General features: G+C 43.5%; 1 protein-coding gene across 4 annotated transcripts in view; it reads left to right on the top strand.

Moving 5' to 3' along the window:
- ANKRD17 (ankyrin repeat domain 17) overlaps window positions 1-20,896 on the top strand; it is a 68,914-nt gene that overhangs the window by 32,784 nt on the left and 15,234 nt on the right. For all 4 annotated transcript variants that reach the window (XM_077783082.1, XM_021529547.2, XM_021529546.2 and 1 more), the window contains exons 2-15: window positions 1,846-1,999; window positions 2,586-2,742; window positions 4,053-4,200; window positions 4,481-4,628; window positions 5,711-5,944; window positions 6,784-6,878; window positions 9,779-10,016; window positions 10,181-10,372; window positions 10,745-10,854; window positions 11,581-11,668; window positions 12,215-12,342; window positions 12,752-12,895; window positions 13,435-13,537; window positions 15,058-15,813. In XM_077783082.1, the coding sequence (XP_077639208.1) occupies window positions 1,846-1,999; window positions 2,586-2,742; window positions 4,053-4,200; window positions 4,481-4,628; window positions 5,711-5,944; window positions 6,784-6,878; window positions 9,779-10,016; window positions 10,181-10,372; window positions 10,745-10,854; window positions 11,581-11,668; window positions 12,215-12,342; window positions 12,752-12,895; window positions 13,435-13,537; window positions 15,058-15,813 (2,695 nt within the window). The remainder of the gene's footprint in view (window positions 1-1,845; window positions 2,000-2,585; window positions 2,743-4,052; window positions 4,201-4,480; window positions 4,629-5,710; window positions 5,945-6,783; window positions 6,879-9,778; window positions 10,017-10,180; window positions 10,373-10,744; window positions 10,855-11,580; window positions 11,669-12,214; window positions 12,343-12,751; window positions 12,896-13,434; window positions 13,538-15,057; window positions 15,814-20,896) is intronic.

Genomic DNA, 20,896 nt, shown 5'->3' with positions numbered 1-20,896 from the left:
CATGAAAGACCTAATTTTGGGGAGAGGATCTGTGTGGGGGAGAGTAGTTTTCCTATTTTGACTTTTTTCTTAGCAAATATTTCATAGTGTTAGGAAGAACCACGACCAGCTGTTCATTATTTCACTTGGAGGAGATTTTTTTTTCAGTTAGTCTGAGCAGTTGGGATTTTGCATGAGTTGGGTGAGCCAAGAATCCTTCCACGGTTCCGGAGTTTGCCTTTCCAGGGGTGAAATCTGTCGCTTGGCTCCTGAGCAGCGCAGCGGTTCCTCTGTCTTGCCGCAGCAGGCTGGCTGTCCTCTGGAAGAAGACAAATGGCAAGTCCTCAGATGAACCAAAACAGGCCTAAAATATCAGTGTAGGTGCAGAGAGCAGTGGTGGGCAGAGGACCCCGCCAAGGCAGGGTTCTTTAGGACTTGGGAAGAAACTAGGAGTTGCCTTCATCAGTTTGCCAAACTGGAGAGAGCAGCCTGTGTGGCTTGGAGAAAACACTGCTGAGGAGCGACAGGCAGTGCTGCTGGACTGGCCCGCTCTTGGCATCAGAGCCACTTTGATCTGAAGCTGGAAGTCCTCCCTTTCAGCTTGATGTTCCCAGATTTGGAGGAGGAGGGTAGAGAGGCTGCAAAAGAGCAGAGGGAGTCTTTAGAGGTGCCCTTGAGATGTGTGTTTGTGTATTGCCAGGAGCTGACCAGAGGCTTTGTTTCTCAACGGTGGTGTTGAAGGGATAAAATGAAGGAAATGGAAAAGTAGAGCTCAGACTGTCTTCCTTAGCACACAAGGGATTGGGGTTGAAGCTGAGTGAAGTGTTGAGTGGGAGGCAGATGGCAGAAGGCAAAAGTTGTGTGAGCTCCCCACTTATGACAAGAGAATGGATGGGAGGCTGGAGGGACCTTTCAGGAGTTCTTGAATGAGCTGCTTGCTGTTCTGGTTTATCTGCCCCCATAGATGGATTCTTGGGGAATTTATCTGCAGGAATCTGAACTTGTGATGCTCATGGGACTGCTTTGAAACTTTGGAGACTCAAATGAGGTTTAAGAATAAAATAGTTTTCTGTTTCAACAAGGTATGTTCCATGTGGGAACAGATATAGACAGTGGCTGCTTTTATCCAGAGGTGACTGCAGTTTTTAATGTTGTATGGATGGCACATGTGATTTCTCTGTTGAGTAGACTGGCTTTAAATTGATTCTGATTTTGGATTTGGATTGGGGTTTGGGTTTTGAAACTGGGAATTTTGGAAGCTGTTGAGCTTTGTTAGGGGGATGTTTAACTTGATCTTTATAATTTGATAATTGTTTCAGTGACTAGGTCACAGTCTGTGGCTCAGAGAAATGTCTTCTCTGAACTACTTGCCCCAGTTGTCCTCTAGCAGACAGGATAGCACAAAGAGTATTAGGGCTTTCTTCTCTAAAACACTCACCATATTCCTAATTTCTACCTATTTCACAGCAAAAACAGATGGATGTCACAGAAAACTGGGGTCTACAGAAGAATTTGGACAACTCAGCATCTGTTTTCAAAAAAAGGCAGATATACACATCTGTATGCAGATATACAGATTCCATAGATCAAGTTTAAGAAAATGTTTTCTTGAGAAAGATGCTGTGATGTGAAGTCATTTTGTAGCGGTGTTGGTATTATGTGGAAGGTGTTGCTTGCCCTTGTAGTTCTTTCCTTTGGAAAGATTAGGTTAAATTAGGAGACATCAGACGCAAAGTGCGATACCTGAAGCCAACAAAGTACTTAAAAATAAAATACTTAAATAATTAATGCAGGTGTAGGTTTTTTGTGGTTTAAGTCTATTTTGGTCAGTTATATCATTCTTAAACCAGATCTGTTAATTTTCAGGTGGAATCGTTTATCTTGGATCAGGATGATCTCGAAAACCCTATGTTGGAAACAGCTTCTAAATTGCTGCTGTCAAGTACTGCTGATGGTGCTGACCTGAGAACAGTAGATCCCGAAACCCAGGCGAGATTAGAAGCTTTACTTGAAGCTGCGGGTAAGTCTTCATGTCCCATACAGGTTTAACCCCAAAGCCCTTCCAAGAGTCCATGCTGGAATCGCTTGCGTAAGGCTAATCCATAGGAGCACGATACAACTGCAAAATGTAGGCAGGGTGGATTTGGCAAGGGTCTCATGGAAAGAGAAGGAAGTTCATTTTAGACTATTCCAAGGTTTGGAAAATCAGAATTTCACGTGAAGATGTTTCCAATAAGATTTCTCCAATGTTGGCATTCTAAAAGCCTGAGTCAAAATGGATGCCTGACTTCAGCGTGTACCATTATGTCAAACCCTAAATTGCTCAATAGGTTTTATTTTGTAGTAGTTGCTGTATGAAAAGCTTTAATAGTTGCTTAAATTAAGTAGTTTCAGTAGCTAAAAACTGATTCCTTCTGTGGATTGGAGAGTTTCAGTCACGTGCAGCTTTTAATGAGCGTTGTGAGCAGTTAAACGCATCGTTTTGGAAGCTGTAGTTGATTGTGCTTGGAATGCTCCTGCTGACAGATCTCATAGGCTGATTTTCAACTTGTGTGTTCTCTCCTTTGCTGGCACGCGTCCCCGTCGGCTGTGGATTGGAACGGCAGGAATAGGGAAGCTGTCGACAGCGGATGGGAAAGCCTTTGCAGACCCTGAGGTGCTCCGCAGGCTGACCTCCTCGGTCAGCTGCGCGTTGGATGAAGCTGCCGCTGCGCTGACCCGGATGAGAGCGGAGAGCACAGCCAATGCAGGGCAGACGGACAAGTAAGCCAGCTTTTGTCCCGGAGCTTTTCACCCCTTTGCTACTTCTAGAAGCTGTTTTTCTTGTTCTAGCGCTTGTGCTTCGGGGATGATGAAACTCTTACTCAAGTGGAATTGGTGCCAGGTTATCGCCTTTGCTTCTCCTGCTTAAGTATTTGTGGACTGGCAGGTCTTGCAGTAGAGTGAAGCAATTCATGCTACTTAGACTTATGGAATAACACTCCAAGGAGTTTATCGTGACCAGCTATAGAAACATTTCTAAGCTCTTGAGTAGTGTGGGCCTTAGAACTGTTACAAACAGTTGCACATCCTCAAATGGGTTATTCAGTGATAGCATGAAACAAGATTTCAGATCAGAAAAAATCTTTTAGGGAATTTCAGAATGCCTTTTTAATTGAGGAAGGGAAACAGCCTTGAGGGACTGGAGCTCTGTAGCGGTCAGTGTTACATAGGGCCCTGGATAGAGCCTCAGCCAGGGAGTTGCTGCTCTTGTACTGGACTTTGTAGCTTTACGTGTGCAATTTTGTCTTACTGGGGTATTCAGGAGAGAAAGAAGAAGGAGGTTTCCTTCCAGGCTGCTATAAGGCTTCAGTGCAGTGGAGACAGTGTTATTAGGGACAACCAAGTGCTGTTGTGCTAGGTGGAAGTTTGTTCCTTCTATACAGAATATTTCTAAAGAAGGATTTCTTGCTGTAAGAACAGCATGAAAAGCAGTGTAATTATGGGTTATGTCTGCTTCTGTTCTGTCTGGATCCCCTCTTTTCCCCTGCACCTCCTTCTTGAGAATGGTGGTGTTGCCAAAGTTGTTACAGGAACAGAGGTTCTTGGAAATGAAAAAAAAGGTCAACATATAGTGAAGAGACATACTTCAGAACTGATTCTCTGTGTATGAAAATTGTGTCTTATTACAAGATCGTGGTATTTTCAGCACGGGAGAGAATGGAAGTGGTTAAAACTCCTACAAGAGAAGATTGACGTGGGTGATTTGTTTTAGTTTATTTAATAGTTACAGTGCTGAACAAATAAAGTTTTCTCAAGATTGACAGATGATTTCCATGTCCTCTGGTCCTGGGACATCCTGCATATATTTCTCAAGTAAACTTCTGTTAAAAATTAATAGGAGGAGTGGATATGGACACGACTTAATTTTCAGCCAAGTTAGCTGGGAAAGCTAAAGTGTAAAACTGGCACTTGTTTAATTAGCAGTTGGCACATTTTTAGCTCGTGTTTCCTTTTTTGCTGACTGTGTCCTCATGGAGCACTGGAATGGAGGCATAGTCCATTTCCACTCTGAATGCTTTGTCCCTTGTTAGCCGCAGCTTGGCCGAGGCTTGTTCCGAAGGAGATGTGAATGCTGTGCGGAAGCTGCTCATTGAAGGCCGGAGTGTGAACGAGCACACGGAAGAAGGGGAGAGCCTCCTTTGTTTGGCCTGCTCAGCAGGATATTATGAGCTTGCACAGGTTGGTTTCCTGGCTGTTTGTGCTGTGTGTGTGTGTTGTACATAAAGAAATGTTATTAGCAATGTATTAGCATCTTGTGCACCTGGAAGGGGGTGTTAAGGTAGTGAGAAATGGCAGCTGACTGTCAAACGAGTCTCACACACGCACTAAAGGTTGCTAATGCATTCTCGGTGCCTATTTTCTGTGAGGGTTGCTCCCCCAACACTGTGGGGAAGGTGGGGGTTTGTAGTGCAGAGGCAGGGTTTGTCACTCTGTGCTGTTGATCACTGTCTCTTGGCAGGTTCTCCTGGCAATGCATGCCAATGTGGAGGACCGGGGAATCAAAGGAGACATCACACCTCTAATGGCTGCTGCCAATGGCGGGCACGTCAAAATTGTCAAGCTGCTGCTAGCTCACGGTGCTGATGTGAACGCACAGTCATCCACAGGTATGGAGGCTCTTGGGAATGACTGCAGAGCTGGGATATGTGGTATGCAGGGAACTTGGCATGCTAGCTTGGGAGCAGTGGCTCTCAGCCCAGCAAGGCAGAATGCTTCCTTGTGGTTTTGACATTTAAATTCTCTTTTCTAAGTGAAACTCTGAAATATTGCTGGATGCAGATCAAGTATTATGGAGACATACAAAGATGGATAAGGTCAGTTAGTAACTGGAAAGTGTTTGAGTACCTAGGATTTGCTGTCACATTTTAAGCACAGTTTGGTAGGTTTGCGTGTACATGGAGAAGTTATTTGGTGGCAGGTCAGGAAGCCCAAGGGGAAGACAGGAAACGTGAGAAGATGGCTCCCCTGTTCCCCACTTTCCATTGTAACTTGCTAGCCATTGGTGTTGAAGTGACCAGACTGGGAAATCTAAGTTCTTGTAGCCTGGAAGTGGAGAGCTGTTGTGTAGTCAGCAGTGGCTCATGAATAGAGAGCTAACCCTGAGTGAGGGGGAGAGAGGGATACCAGAACACCCCTTACTTATTTTTAATTTTTTTTCAGTGAAGTAGTTTTCTCAGTGGCAATAAGACCTTGACCTTTTATATTTTTCAAGATGTCTTTCACAGAGGCAGATTTTTTGACTGTTATGTGCAGATTTATGTTTTTGTATTTTTTCTACTGAAGTTGTTTTTTTCTCCTTGTAAAGACTAGGAACATTTTGGAGCCAGCCCCTTGCAGGTGTTTAAGACTTGATTTAGAAGCAGCAGTTTGTTCTGCTCCTGGTTTTGAGCTTTCATTCTTCTTCCTGCTGATTAGCAGGAAAACGGATGGGGCTTTGTGACAGAGGCTGGGTTAGAAATGGGAAGAGAGGTGTATCAGTGCAGGCACAAGGAGATCCTCAGTCTGTCAGCACCGAGCTGCTTGGTGCCATTACTGATATCCCCCTCCCTCTAATTCTTCATCTGTAGCCTGAAAAACCCTCTTCTGACAGGTATCCAGGTAAAAGGGATGGATTGGGGCACCAGGTGAAGTTCTGGGTCGAGAAAGGCCATCAGGTTCTGTTTCCAACCCTTGTTCTCTCTGGCTTAAGGCAACACAGCCCTGACGTACGCCTGTGCCGGGGGCTACGTGGATGTTGTGAAGGTGCTGCTGGAGTCGGGCGCGAGCATTGAGGACCACAACGAGAACGGTCACACGCCGCTGATGGAGGCCGGGAGCGCCGGCCACGTGGAAGTGGCCAGGGTGCTGCTGGAGAACGGAGCAGGCATCAATACGCATTCCAATGAGTTCAAGGAGAGCGCGCTGACGCTGGCATGCTACAAAGGTATGCTACAAGTGTGCAGAGGTGTCAGGGGCAGGCACGGATTCCTTCAGCCTTGCTGCCCACGACCAGGGGAATTTAAAGGGTGTGAGCAGACTCTGTGGTGCTCTTGTCCTGGCTGTGATACAGCACACCTGTGGCATATGCAAAATCATCTGTGTGCAGAGTCTGATTATCAAGATCTAAACCTTTGGTCTGAAGTATGATTATTTAGAATATGCTCTGTTAAACAAATAAAGAGACAAGGAACTAATGTGTTATATTACAGAATAAGTAAGGTAAACCTTCTGTATTACACCTGTATTATGCCAGGTACCTCTGCTTAAATACAGAAAATATTTCATGTTACAGGACTTGGTACATGCTAATCATGGCAGGTTTAGGGCCTTACCTTCTAGGTGTCCGTGCTGAGGACAACAGGCCTTTGTTTCCTCCCTTAGAGCATTAGGCAGCAAACTTGTAGCACCCCAGAAAGGCGTGAAGATGTTTAATTAAGAGACAAAGTATGTCCCTACAGCCCAGCAGCTGCTGTTGTAGTCGCTCAGGCCATGTTTTATTAGGCCCTCGCCACCATCATGGAGTAGTTTATGTTAGTAGCAGAGGTGCTTGTGTGACACCTGTATAGAAGTTAGTCTTAGTCTTTTATTTATGTTTTATTACCAGCTACACTGATAAGCTGCTGCATGTGTAGATGGCAGAGATACAAACACACCTTTCCAGGGTGGACTTTTTATGTTGTAACATGGTTATCCATAACTCCCATTATGTACTTTAGATTTCTATGAATGTTGAAATGCACTTTCTCAAGCAGTTTCAGTCTGTTAACTGTTTTCTTCACGCAGGCCATCTGGAAATGGTGAGGTTTCTGCTGGAAGCTGGGGCAGACCAGGAGCATAAGACAGATGAGATGCACACTGCTCTCATGGAGGCGTGCATGGTAAGAGACTTAAAGCTTGAGCAGTGAGGTCTGTGGGCTGTCTTTTCTTGCTGAAGATGGAGAAAGTGGTTCCGTTTAGTTTCCTTCTGGTACAGAATCTAGCTGTGATGTTTTGATTCTCTTGTCTGCTTGATGGGGAGCTAACTTTATTATTAAACTGAAAATTAATTTCTTGAATTTCCTTTTTATTCTTCTCTCCAAATAGATTCCTCATGTGTTGGGATTTTCATGGCATTAGCCTTGTGTAATGTCACACTCTGAACCCATGGCTGTAGAGGAGTAAATCCCTGTTTAGTGTGCCCTTCCCTGAAACAACTGTAATGGTTCTAAAATCAGCCAGTTGTGTCTTTTGAAGGAAGTTAATGGTTTCACACAGGGGAATGATTAACAGAAACTATTATACTTCTTGAAAGTTGTTGCAAAGAAAGTCACGTAGGTAAACAGAACTCGAGCTGTCCTTTGTCTCACCCTGAATCACACTAGAGCAGCCACCTAAAAGTCCTTGGCGATGGCCTTGCAGCCAGGTCCTGGGAGTTGATGGTAAAATGACCTTGTTTGATGTTGCAGTTGCCTTCCCATCAGGATGTTCTTGTGGTGGAGCTATGGATCAAGCCTTCCTTTCCTTGCCATTCTCTTCTGCCTTTTCAACGAGGTTCCATCACACCCACAGAGATGTTAAGACCTAATTTTTGTTAAAAATTATTGAGCAATAAGAAAAAATTCTCCTCCCTTATTTCTGCAGGAAGCTGTTCCTAGTGAGGCAGTTCCATGCTGGTGCTCAGAGCTGGCAGATAGTTGAGTGTCTCGTACCTTCAGCTCTGCTGACGAGAGAAGGCGCAACTTTCTCTTAGCAGTATTTAAAAACCTTGCAGTGTGAAATGAAGCAGAGCAAGGACTCCCATCTCAGCATGTTCTTTGTGCAGAAACAGTTACTGCTCTTCAGTGGCACAAGAAAACTTCCTTCTCTGGAACAGCATTGAGCTTGAATGTGTCCTCACAGAATTGTCTATGTGGTATAGCCAGTGCAGATTTAAAGCTTTCTGCAGCTTTGTGTGTTCAGGAAGACTTGTGCCTGAGTACTTTTTGTACAGAAGTTAATATCAATTTAATGCACATGAGGTGTTGTACAATGGCACTTGCCTAGTGGGAGCAAAAAGCAGGTTGATCTAGTTGGTATTTTCTCTCGCTGAAGGGCTGCTGCCCACAGAGCTTCAGCTTTAAAATGCAGCTAGTGGTCTCATGAAGATTGCTCAGGTGACTTTTTCTGATCTGTTACCAGTTGGAAGGCTTTTCTTGGCTCTTGTAGGAGAGCTCAACAACCACACCCCATTGCAGGATTTATTAAAACATGGATCCAATTCCCTTGTGTGGTGGAGCTCCAGCAGTTCTCCTCCAGGCTGCTTGGCCCACATAGGAAGCTTTGAAGGAAGCCTTGGTGCTGCATCGTGCCATCCTCATTGTGGATCGGGGGTGAGCAGTTAGATGTCTTGCCAGAGCCTGATGGATGAGGCACCGTCTCGGCATTTCCCTGAGGAAAGATTCTTTATGGAGGCTCAGAGTTTTTACCTAAAATAGTACTGTCATTTCATGTAAAAGGTGAATATGTCCTAGTTAATGTCCTAGATATTTTTCCAAGAGGAAACTACGCTTTGCTCCCTGGATATCAGAATAAGGTATGAAACACTTGAGAAAATGAAGCGGAAAAATGTCAGATGCAGTTTGGTATTTTGTCTGGAAAAGAGCTTTTTGGAGTTGTGGTTTCCAGCTTGGCAAGGATGGCTGTGGATGCTATTTGCTGCCTCTTAGGAATTAATCTGAAATGAAGGTGTACTTACCTCATTCAGTGACAACCTTGGGAAAGCCTTGTGTTCCTGGTGAGTGGCTGTTTATTCACTGCAGCCCTTTGGTGTTTTGTTTGTCAGGTTGTGGTTCCTCCCAGTTGGAATGGTGGCTATCTCCTCATGGAGAAAACCATCTTGGAGAGTTTGTGCTGTTGTTGGAGCGCATCGACTGAGCCAGTCTCTGCTTCTGTCTGAACAAAGCAGAATGGAATGGCAATGGGATGTGTCACTGTCAGGCCTCCAGTGTAAATATGGAGTTGAAAAGCCACTTCAAATAGTTCCTGAATTTGTGGAATACTTAAAATATGATGGAGGTCCTATGCCGAGTATTTTTCAAGAAAGAAAGCAAACTTAGGAGCTGCCTTTTGGTAGAAGCCTTTGACAGCACAGTCACGGTGTCTGGAAAACCCTGACGGAATCCTGCCAAGGGATGGCTGTTGCTCAGGTGGATGGCTCCTGGGATGTGTAAGGAGCCCCTGACAAGTGGTCTCATTTAGGCTTTTCTCTTGGAAGGAGATACTAAGTCTTGACTCTGCTGTTAAATTGAGCAGTGAAATAGTTTTGCAGGAGCCATGAGGCAAGCCAGGTCAGTGTGCACGGCTGCTTCTTAAGAAAGGGAGGAAGCAAAATAATCTCACTATTGTTCTTGTGGAGGAGACAAGCTTCTAAAATAGTGGTGTGCTCCCTCTTGACTTTCTGGGTTTTATTTTGGAGTTCCCCCCTGCCCCAAGTAAGTTGATCCCAAACACCTTAACTGGAGTCTGATGCAAAATTGTCTGTCATTGACAGAGAGGTCTGATATGAGGTTCATGGCACATATCCAGTGAAACATGCTCAGCGTTTCTATGAGTGCCTGTTCAGTGTAGCAGATGTTTATCCAAATACTTAGGGAAATATTCAGAAAAACTGTTCAGCAAGTTTAATTGTATTTTTGGACTCATTTTGCTCACTCATTGACTTTTGTGTCTTCAGAGGGAATTGGAGTCTGTGACAAAACTGGAGAAAAGCAGTTTTTCCATTTGGTCAGTCTTCTGATCTTGCTTTTTTCTGTATTTCCAGGATGGTCACGTGGAAGTGGCAAGATTACTTCTGGACAGTGGCGCTCAGGTGAACATGCCTGCGGACTCCTTCGAGTCTCCACTGACTCTGGCAGCCTGTGGCGGGCACGTGGAGCTGGCAGCTCTGTTGATTGAACGTGGGGCTAACTTGGAAGAGGTCAATGATGAAGGATACACGCCACTGATGGAGGCAGCTCGAGAAGGCCACGAGGAGATGGTGGCACTGTTACTTGGGCAAGGTAACTGCTGCGGGCTGCAGCCCAGCAGGCAGCTGCATGTATTGGGGAAGAAGCCTTAAGCTGCTGTGGTTTTTGTTTTCTTTGGTAGTAGGATGTCTTGAGCATATGGAAGTGGTTTATGTGCTGATCTTGCCTCTGTAACTGGTGTTTTATGTTGTTTGAAGGAGCAAACATCAATGCTCAGACAGAGGAGACGCAAGAAACCGCATTAACTCTGGCTTGCTGTGGAGGGTTTTTGGAGGTGGCCGATTTTCTCATTAAAGCAGGAGCTGACATAGAACTTGGCTGTTCCACACCTTTGATGGAGGCTGCTCAAGAGGGGCATTTGGAGCTGGTTAAATATTTATTAGCTGCGGGTATGGACTCATTTTATTGACACTTTTGTAAAGGCTTAATCTAAGAGGAAAATACTTTTTCCAATATTCATTACATATTCTTTAGCAGCTTCTTGAAGTTGACTGTGAAGGTCTTGGAAGCCCAAAGTAATTTACTCGTTGAACTCTTAATTTAGCTTTTGAAGATAGAGTTGATGTAAACTTGTTTGGAGTGAACTTACAGTCTATGTTTTTATTTCTCTAGAGTATCTGATCAAGTTACCAGTTTAATAGATGCTGGACTGGAAGGGGGAAGTTTCATTTGCCATTTGATCCTGTAAACATTGTGGAGGCTTGTATGTTTTCTGTAATGCCCATCTCAAAGCTTACAAGGTTTTGTGCTTTCTGTTTCAGGGGCTAATGTGCACGCAACAACAGCAACAGGTGACACGGCTCTGACGTACGCCTGTGAAAATGGCCACACCGATGTGGCAGATGTCTTACTTCAGGCAGGTGCAGATCTGGTAAGTCATTTACCTTCTTTGAAAAATCAAAGTAGAATATTAAATTTTTTAAGTGGAATATCAAATTATCAACTCATAATATTCTTTCTGTTTGTTTCTGTGTTCACTGCTGAAAATTGACACATTCTTTAATGTATTTTAGGCTGTTAGATTACTCTAAAGCGCTGAGGTCGGTTACAGTCCTCTGGTGATTGAAATCTAAAGCATTTCCAGGCCATTCAAAGTTGCCTGGACAGGAAAATAGGGGATTTCATTCTTTTGACATGGTATTCAGCTTCAAATTGTTGAGCTGATTCTGGGTTAATCCTTATATCTACAAATATGTTCTATTCCTTATGCATCAGATAGTTGACAGTCTGTTTGGTGTGCTGTAAATGAATTAAGATGATGGAGGTAAACTGATTTTTACTTTTCAGTAGGCTTGTACACCAGTGTGTTATCAAAAAAGTGATGTTAAGCATGTCAGAAGATGTCCTGTTTAACTAAAATCCCCCTTGTGTGCCTTGAGTGCTTTTTGTCCAGGAGTCAGACCTATGCAGAGACAGGTGGTGAATGGTTCATCTGCCTTCAAGGTACCCTTGGTTCCAACATTAGCTAAATATTTATGTCTAAGTTTGTGAAACACTAGAGAAGGATGTTCCATGTTCCATTGAGAAATCCAGGAGGCTGGTTTGCCTTCTTTCACATGCTACTTTGGATTTTGAAGCCTTTCTTTATCTGCTCTAGGAACATGAGTCAGAAGGTGGAAGAACCCCTCTCATGAAAGCTGCCAGGGCAGGTCATGTTTGCACTGTTCAGTTCTTGATTAGCAAAGGTAAGAGTGTGGAATGGTTTGGGTTTTCCTGACTTTAGAAATACTTCAAGTTAAGAACATGTCAGAGCCTAGTGTTACTTCCTTGGATTTGTTTTAAATATCCTAGCTCAAACAGGCAATTGATTCTTCAACTAGGCATGTAAGGATTACATGTGGTTTCTGCTGAGATGAGTGGAGCTGCGTGTAGTTGTAAAAATAGTGTATTTCAGTCTTTAATTCCTAATAAAAGCAGCAGTAGTAGGGATCCCTGGGGTCTCCATGCCCCATGGTGCAGCTTTGGAGCACTGTCTTCAGCAGTTGAGCTTATTGGTTTCCAAATTTTGACTATAGCTTGCTTGATGTTTCAGTACAAACCGGGAATTCTGTTTTCCCTTTCTTGGGCTGGTTCTCATGAATTTTTCTTGTCCCTACCTTGCATAGAGTAGGACATCTGGCAAGATGGAATTTTCTCTGTGTAAATTGCAGTGTAGTTAATTCTGTTAGATTTGTCAAAGGTGCATCTGTTGAAGTCAGTTTCAGCTGATGCTTGCCATTGTGTTTCTGCAGGAGCAAATGTGAACAGGACCACAGCGAACAATGATCACACAGTGCTGTCGCTCGCCTGTGCCGGAGGTCACTTGGCAGTGGTGGAGTTACTGCTAGCTCATGGTGCTGATCCCACACACAGACTCAAGGTTTGTCCCTCAGCTGCCTTATTTTCCTCTAAAACTAAGGGTACCCAGCTGGATTTTCTCCTTTTGTGTTCTCTGCAACTCACCCAGCCTGTGATGATTTAAATGGAAGTTTGCACAAGCAGATGTTCTGCTCATGTACGTGTTGGAGTTAGTGCAGGTCTCTTGATCATCATGAGTATAAAGGCTGCCCTCCAGTTGTAAAGTGCCGATTGTGGAAGAGGAAAGATTTTTAAAGTACTTTTTTTTTTGAATACTTCATCAAGTCTTTAAGTTTAGATGTGAACTTGTGGAGATGAAGTATTTACCAGAGCAGAGGGCGGTCACATAGGTAGTGTGTTATGTTTCCCAAAATGCTGCAGTGTTGTTTTTGTGATGCTCTTTTCTAACTCTGTGATCTTTCCCTCCTCAGGATGGATCGACCATGCTAATCGAGGCAGCCAAAGGCGGTCACACCAGCGTGGTTTGTTACCTTCTAGATTACCCAAACAACTTGCTTTCTGCTCCTCCACCCGACGCCACTCAGCTGACCCCGCCATCCCATGACCTAAACAGGGTAAGATTTCAGGGCTCGTGATCTTCTTGCACTTGCTTGCTCGAGAGTTTAAAAGTGAGAGGAGTCAGTCATGTCATACCATAAAGTGTAGGTGAGCACACTGAAAATTACTTAGAGCTGTAATGGAAATGGGGAAGATTTTGGATTATTATGATGTAGTGCTCTTATCATTCTTACTTGTTCTCTAAGTATTACTGGAAAAAAACACTGAAGGTGGAAAAAAACAGCAAGTTGAAAGATATGTGAAATGAAACTCTACAGAATTGAATTTATAGCCCTTTGTGGCTTGTATTTGCTGTGCAGCACTATACCATGCTGAGTGTAGTTGAGGAAGTAATTTTTTAGGTTAAAAATGCCAAGTATGTGGAGATCATGTGATCTGCAGGTGTTAATTACTGAACTCAGCATATTAAAAACCGTATTGAATGTTCTTAGTCAACATTAAAATCTATTTTTCTAACAGATTTTGTTTACCTTCTATTGAATTATAACTAGCACAGACTATGAGAAAAGTAATCTGTTAGTATCCAACATTTTAGGCTCCTCGAGTACCAGTGCAGGCGCTGCCCATGGTCGTCCCACCCCAGGAGCCTGACAAACCCCCTGCTAATGTCGCCACAACCCTTCCCATCAGAAATAAAGGTCAGTCGTAGTTCTGGAGCTTATTTTCTAAATATCCTTCCTAGGTAGAAGATAGAGGCTTGCACTTGTTAGCAGAGCAGTTCGTACAAAGAGTGTTTGTGGATTCAGTCAAGGAAACTGCAATTTTGATTTGTTTTTTAAATTTTTTTTAAGGCTTTGCTTATCCGTCAAGTATCAGTCATCTAACCCTGTAACATAAAATGTCAAGAAATCTGCCTAAGTAAATATGTTAAAATCTCTAGTCTGATACACTGAACTAATGCAAAATGTTACCCAGAAGTCTATAGAAATTGGATAATGGAAGTTGCAAAACCCATGTTAATCTCCATATCATAGTTGATTTGATTACTTGTGTTACCTTAGGTAGTAGTCTGGGAGCGGGTTTGACTAATTGGATTGAAGGCGGAATTTCTTGTGCAGTAAAATCTTTAGTCTGATGTGGCTCAGGTCCTCCTAGGACTAAATTTGCATCTATTTTGCTCTTGCCATTTTGACACTTAATGCTTTCTGTACTTAAGAATTCTCATCAAAAAGCCATTTTTATCAAGCATCAGCAGTAACAAATACAGGCGTGCATGTCCTAAAATTAATCCTGTGTGTACACTTGTATTGTTCTGGAGATACAGCGAGGATGGCTGGAAGAAACTGGGCACCTCCACTGCCTCAGATCCTGAGTTTTGATTTGCCTTTCGCCCTTCAAAATTAACCGATTGTTGCTTCTCCACCTGGTATGGCAGAGCATGTCAGCTGTGTTACTGGGGACTTCTGCATAAAAGACCAGTTGGATTAGTCCATTGCTTGTTCTTGCAGGAAGGCTGAAACATTTGCCTTGCCTGGACAGACAGCTGAGCTTTGACACAGGCAAAGTCATGTCTGCTATGGATAAAACGTAGTGGCTAAAGACACCTTGTTAGGTCCTGCTAAATCTAAATGACTGTCCTGGGTTCTGGCACTCTTTGTCACCTGTGCAAAGCTGGATACCTGGAGTGAAAGGATGCCTAGTTCTAGAAAGCATAGCACTTCTTATAGTGTACCAGGTCAGTTCCAAAACCGGCAGCCTAGTCCCAGTCCTAGAGATGTTTTTATGTCCCTTGGGCTGTACTTTCGGGGCTGTAAGCATATGTATATGTCCCAACACCATACCAGACGCAAAACACCAAGTAAAGAGACAGCATATCCTTGCTTTTTGTTCCCAGTTTTCTTGTAGCAGCACTCGGTAACAGCGGCTCGAGACAATCGCTTCCTTTGGCAAAAGCGTAACGATTGCTGGAGTAGACCTGTCACCGTAGCACAGGGCTTTGTGGGATGCATGTGCACTAGTGTGGCCTGTTAAATTGCAGTCCGACTGCTGGGTACAAATTGGCAGGTGTTCTTGGAGGGCCTTCGGGACACGCTGACCTTCTGTGGGTGCTGTGCCCTGGTGCGTAGCCGGCCACGCAGCAGCCCAGCAGTAGCTCTGTAATGAGGATGCCGTTCGTATGCACTTCCATTGCTTCTGAGGGGGTTTCTTTTTCACACAGCTGCTTCTAAACAAAAGTCCAGCAGTCACTTGCCAACAAACAACCAGGATGTACAGGGTTACATCACCAATCAGTCTCCAGAGAGCATTGTAGAAGAGGCTCAGGGCAAGTTGACAGAGCTGGAGCAGAGGATAAAAGAAGCCATAGAGAAGAACGCTCAGCTGCAGTCCCTGGAATTGGCACACGCTGACCAGCTCACCAAAGAGAAGATTGAGGAGCTGAACAAAACGAGAGAGGAACAAATTCAGAAGAAACAAAAGATTTTGGAGGAACTGCAGAAAGTGGAGCGAGAGTTACAGCTGAAAACTCAGCAGCAGCTAAAAAAGCAATATCTAGAGGTTAAAGCGCAAAGAATTCAGCTCCAGCAGCAGCAGCAGCAACAGTCTTGCCAGCATCTGGGACTACTGACTCCCGTTGGGGTAGGAGAACAACTCTCAGAGGGAGACTATGCACGATTGCAGCAAGTGGACCCCATCTTGCTCAAAGATGACCCTCAGCAAGCTGCTGCGCAGACGGGTTTTGCACCAGTTCAGCCTCTGGCCATGCCACAAGCTTTGCCTCTGGCAGCAGGTTCCTTACCTCCAGGGTCCATCGCAAATCTTACAGAACTGCAAGGTGTTATAGTTGGACAGCCAGTGCTGGGCCAAGCACAACTAGCAGGGCTGGGGCAAGGAATACTGACAGAAACACAGCAAGGGTTAATGGTAGCCAGCCCTGCTCAGACGCTCAATGACACGCTGGATGACATCATGGCAGGTGGGTTTATATTGGTATGAGCAGGTATAATATTTGCTTGACCAGTTGAGGGTATGTCCACTTCTTTTTATATGTGTGTGTGTGTGTGTTTGTGTATTCCCACGAGCTCTATGGCAAGCACCACTCGTCCTCTGATCCCTGTCTTGAGGAGTTGGGAAAATTAGCTTTTAACTTTTTGGTTCGCAGGGTGAGCTAACAGTGCCTCTTGGTCAGGTTGGTATGGTGGAGTGGCATTTTTAATTTGTCATAGTTTGGGGAGGGGTGTATTAGAGTTTGTGTGGTAGTTCTATTTTGGCCTGATTGTAGCTCAGGAGTAGCACCATGATGGTACTGGGTAGTACTTGGGACTAGCTGAGAGCTAGTAGGCTGTAGGCTGAGCAACTGCAGCACCACAACTAGCCTATGAAATGTGAAGGACCTGTGGGTTTATCTTCAGAATAAGAGCTGCTCCAGTTGGCCTTCTGTAGTCTGCTTATTGGAAGCTTTTATATCTGCTTGGGAAAAAAGAGGCGATAATCCTATGGCTTTCTGAAACGTCTCCTCATAAAAATGGCTGCCAGCAGAAAACATGTTTAGCATTACCAGATTCTTGTCATCACTTCAGAGAATTCTTTGCTCAGTGACATGAATGCTCTAAGGCCTTAAGCAGTAAAATAGGAGAATGAAGCAGGTTTTAAATGTGAGTTGTCACTGTTGTTTTAGTTTACACCTCGCTCCATTGTGCTTCATCTGAACCCTTTCCGTGCTAAAGCAGTCATTGAAATACCCCTTAGCTGAATAGAGACAAACTGGTAGGACATGTTCTTAAAAAAGTCACTTGATGAAAAAGTACCAAGATGCTCTTGGTTAAGCCAATGCACTGTCATTTTTGCAAGTGCTGTCCATGTGAACAAGTCTGCTTTGCAAAGCTGTTAGGATGGGGGATGTGTGCCAGAAGAAGGCAGGTCCCCAAGAAGGTGTTAGCCTGGAGCTGGTCCTGCGTGTACTTCAAGAGTTGTAGCACAGTAGTAGCATAGAGTCAGTGGAAGGTATGGTAACAGATTAAAACTACCAGGTGGTGATTTTGTAAAGCATTTGGAGCACCACTTTTGAGGTGAGACACCTGAAGAGTGGACTTGTGTCCAGGCAGAGCTTCATTAAAGGTGACAAGAAACTTTTTTTGATGGAAATCTTCTGTTAGAATTGAAGCACAAATGTAAAGATAGGAAGTGGATAAAAACACAAATGTATGCATGACAAAGTAAATAGAATTACATCTATCATGCACTAACACTAGCAGTTTCTCTAGTGGAACTGCTGGGGTACAGGACAACATGAATTTAAAAGCTGGGATGATTGCAGTGCTTGGTAGCTTATAAAGAATCTGTGCAATGCACTTGAGTTGTGTTTAAATACAAGTGAAACCTGGAATTAGGACATTTGGGACATGTGTTTTAGCTGCATGTCACATCTTGAGAAGGTGCCATTTCAGGTCACCTGCCACATAGCCGAGTGCCTGTGTGTGCCCTTCTGGGCAGTCAGGTATTTCCAGTGTGAATTTAAGTGAATATTTTGTTTCTGCTCAGCCCCACTTGTTAGTACGTGCCTGCACATATGCAGTTTAGAAAGAAGCCTGAATTAATTTTCTGTCAAGTGCCTGATTATAGGGTGTTTTTTTAAGCAAGAACAGACACTGGCTTGAGTATAGAACTTCAGCGCTAGCCTGTAGTGAGTCCACAAATCACAGTTTAATGTGGAGCTGAAATGGGTTCATTGTGACACAGAACATTTAAGTGGCCACTAAGTATTTGGTCAGTAATGTACTGCTTTAAGAGAAGCTTCTAGAGTATTCTTACGGATCTAAATTCTTCTTTCTGAGGTGCCTCGAGTTTAGTTCCAGTGCAGAGCTGTGCTTACAGCACCAGTTAGAGAAACAAAGCTTCACCTTGACTGTGCAAACTTGATTTAATGTGCACCTCTGTGCTTAATTAGTTGAAAACAATGGATAAGTAGTAAATAATACTTAATTTTTTCCTTTGGGCTCCTTTATGATCCTGCTGGAATTGAGGACAAAGTGAAAGGTTCGCTCTTGACGTTCAGATGTTGGGCAAGATTTTTACTTGCTGTGAGACTTGTAAAAAGAAATATTTTTTAGGATTAGTTATGTAAGTCTTGTATGGAAACATTGCATCTGCTAAGTGGTGTGGTAAAGATCTAAAGAGAAAAACCACCTTGTTTTTAATAGAAAGCTTTTTACAAAGTAAAAATTATTCCAAGGATTATGTCCAGTCACAGAGCTTCGCAAAGAACTTCAGGAATCTTGAAGCACTTGATAAAATGCATTCCTGGAAGCTACCTTGTGGGTTGAGTCAGTTGGAAATGCAGCTGTTTAAATTAATACATCAGAAAGCAGGCTGTAAGCTTTTCACAGAGACTCAATACTGAAAAAATAATAATAGAGTGCCAACATCCCAGGTAAATCAGGTTGTATCCCACTTGGGACCTGAGCAGGAGCTGGTTTCATGTTGGGCTGACCTGCCTTGGGCTGCCTTGCACACTCTTAACTAATAACCAGCAAGATTGCAGGTGTGCAGTGGTTCTCAGGTTTCATCCATGGAGCCTTTCTTGCACAGCAGCAGCCCAGTGTTTGTGTTGGAATTCAGAACATAGCTTGCACAGTTACAGTCTGAGGCATGTTGTGCATCTCAAGTGCTCTAGAGTGATTTTAATCCTGTGTGGCACAAACATGGTTTGTAATAACTGAGGATACTACAGAGAAACTGGGGGCAGAGAAGAAACTGATGTGGAACAAGCCTGTAGAGCTGGCTTGAAACCAGTTGGAAAAAGCTGAGATGTCTCATACATTCCTTGTAAAGTATTTTTTCAATCTGTCTCTCATCTTGCCTCATTGTGTAATGTGGAACAGTTTTTGTCTGTGTGCTGTTGACATTACAGGAGACAAGGAATAAGGCCAGTCCTGTGCCCACAGCAAGACAGCACTTGTGGGACATGTGACGACCACATGAGGAGAAGTGGGATTACAAGGGCATGTCGCACTGGTGAGGCCAGTGGGCATGGAGGAGGAGGCATCTGCTCTGAGGGTGTCCTTTCTTCATTCAAGTTAAGAGAGAGTTGAGGTGTAGCCAGAAGCAAATCAGTTAAAGAGCAATGCTGTTCCAAATATCAGTAATCACAAAGCTGATTGTCTGATACCCCAGCAAATGTCCAAGACTGGAACTGGAGTAGTCAAATGATGCTTGGCGATGTCTTCCAACCAAGAAGCTTGACTAAGGTGTAGGTGGTCCTGTACTAAGTCATGTCTGTACTAAATATTCCAATAGTGACCTAACTTGGAAGACTTGGTTATCCCAGGCATGAACTAGTGATGTTTCCATGGTGAAGTACAGACTTGAGTTCACTTTGCCACTAGGCCATTAGAGTAGGGCAAGGAGCAGAGTGCAGAGATAAATATTTGATTGTCAGTGTGTTCAGCATGTAGAATCAAGCTAGCTGGTTACTCCTCTCAGTGCTCAGGACTGCTGTGAAAACCTTTTGGGTTACTGAAAACTTTGAATATTTTCACTTGGACACCATAGAAATTCTGTTCATCACCCTTGGCATGTTCATTAGAAATTTGAACTCCACGCAGGTGATGTTGAAATAAATATAATCAAAGGAATTACCTGTAAAAATGAATATTGTGTCCCAGTGAATTATGCTGTAGGTATATGAACTAAATTTGTGAATTCTTGCTGAAGCTTACCTCTTGGTTTTCTGGGTTTGTTTTGTGTTTGGGACAAGGGGTGATTGGGGTTTTTTTGGGTTTTTTTCTCCTCTCACTACAAATGTAAAAAGTACACATTACCTGAACTGAGACCTTCTTAACTAACTTGGTTTTGTTTTTTAGCCTGAAAATTTACGAATGTCTCCTGTGATATGCTTCCCAGTCCCCTTTCGGGGTCTTGAGCAGGAATTCTTAGAAACTGCTTAAAACATACGCAGTTTTTGACCTTGTGTCAAAATATTTTGGCATATCTTCAGTATGATAATTTTAATCTATACCTAGTGTGTGATTCGTGAGATAAGTTTTCCAAAGGCACTCAAAGATGTAGATCAAGGGAGCTTGAGTTCTGAATTCTGACTTAGTCTTAAATACAAGGTTAATTATACTTTCTGTGTTAGAAGTCGAGGGTTCTTTGTTTCTCCTGGTGCCAAGTATTAGCGTCTTTGCTGGGATTTTGTGTAGGGAATCCAGAAATTAAATTCATTAAGGATGTAAAATACAGCTGCCTTGTAGAGGTGGGAGCACACAACTGGGCCTATTAGGATACAGGTTTTGTGGCATCAGTTGGGAAACTGTTTCATTTTAAAGTGCTTTTGTCAACTGGGCAGAAGTGTGTGGTGCTTCACTTTCTCCTTTGCTGTTACACCAGAGAAACACTGGAGAAGTGAGAGGAAAAAAAACATGGAGTTCTTATGAGGAAAATTAGGAAGATGGGTGTTTTCCCCAAGAGCTGCTTTCGGCTCAAGTTTGCCGTGTGCTCCTAAACATCCCATGTATAGAATGAACTTGAGGGAGCGTGGCAGTCGATGCTATCTGTGTCATGTCCATACACTGTTATCACTGTAAGTGGTGTTACCTTTGCTTACCTAACACCTTGACCAAACTCTCTGCAACCCGCTGTTACTAAGCTTCCACTTCTCTGGTTTTAGCAAATTCTGCCGTGTGAGCATCCTGCCCTGTTGCTTTTTTTGTTATGTTTATGGGAGGTGGGGGTGAAGGCTGGACAGACTTCTACATGAAAACATTTTAACTATTTTAAGAAAAATTGCATAGATACCCGTTGGTTGGACTTGCTCTGCAGCCCTGCTTCCAAAGGTATGGAGCTCCAGGTCCAAATAATGGCTGATTTGTTGTAGGAAAGGTATTTGGGTTTAAAAAAAAAAAAATAAAAAAAAATCTTGTGGTGGGCTTTAAAAACATGTCAATCTGATACTTAACTCTTTCTTTGAATACAGTAAACCTTTTCAATAGCTCAAATTCTAACAGTTAAAGGATCAAAGGTTGGGCTCAATGTGTGGAATACATATATTTGTGGAAAAC

The sequence above is a fragment of the Lonchura striata genome, chromosome 4 (assembly GCF_046129695.1).
Source record: "Lonchura striata isolate bLonStr1 chromosome 4, bLonStr1.mat, whole genome shotgun sequence".
Taxonomy (NCBI): domain Eukaryota; kingdom Metazoa; phylum Chordata; class Aves; order Passeriformes; family Estrildidae; genus Lonchura; species Lonchura striata.
The sequence above is the reverse complement of the archived record's forward strand: the minus strand, read 5'-3'. Positions and strand labels throughout refer to the sequence as shown.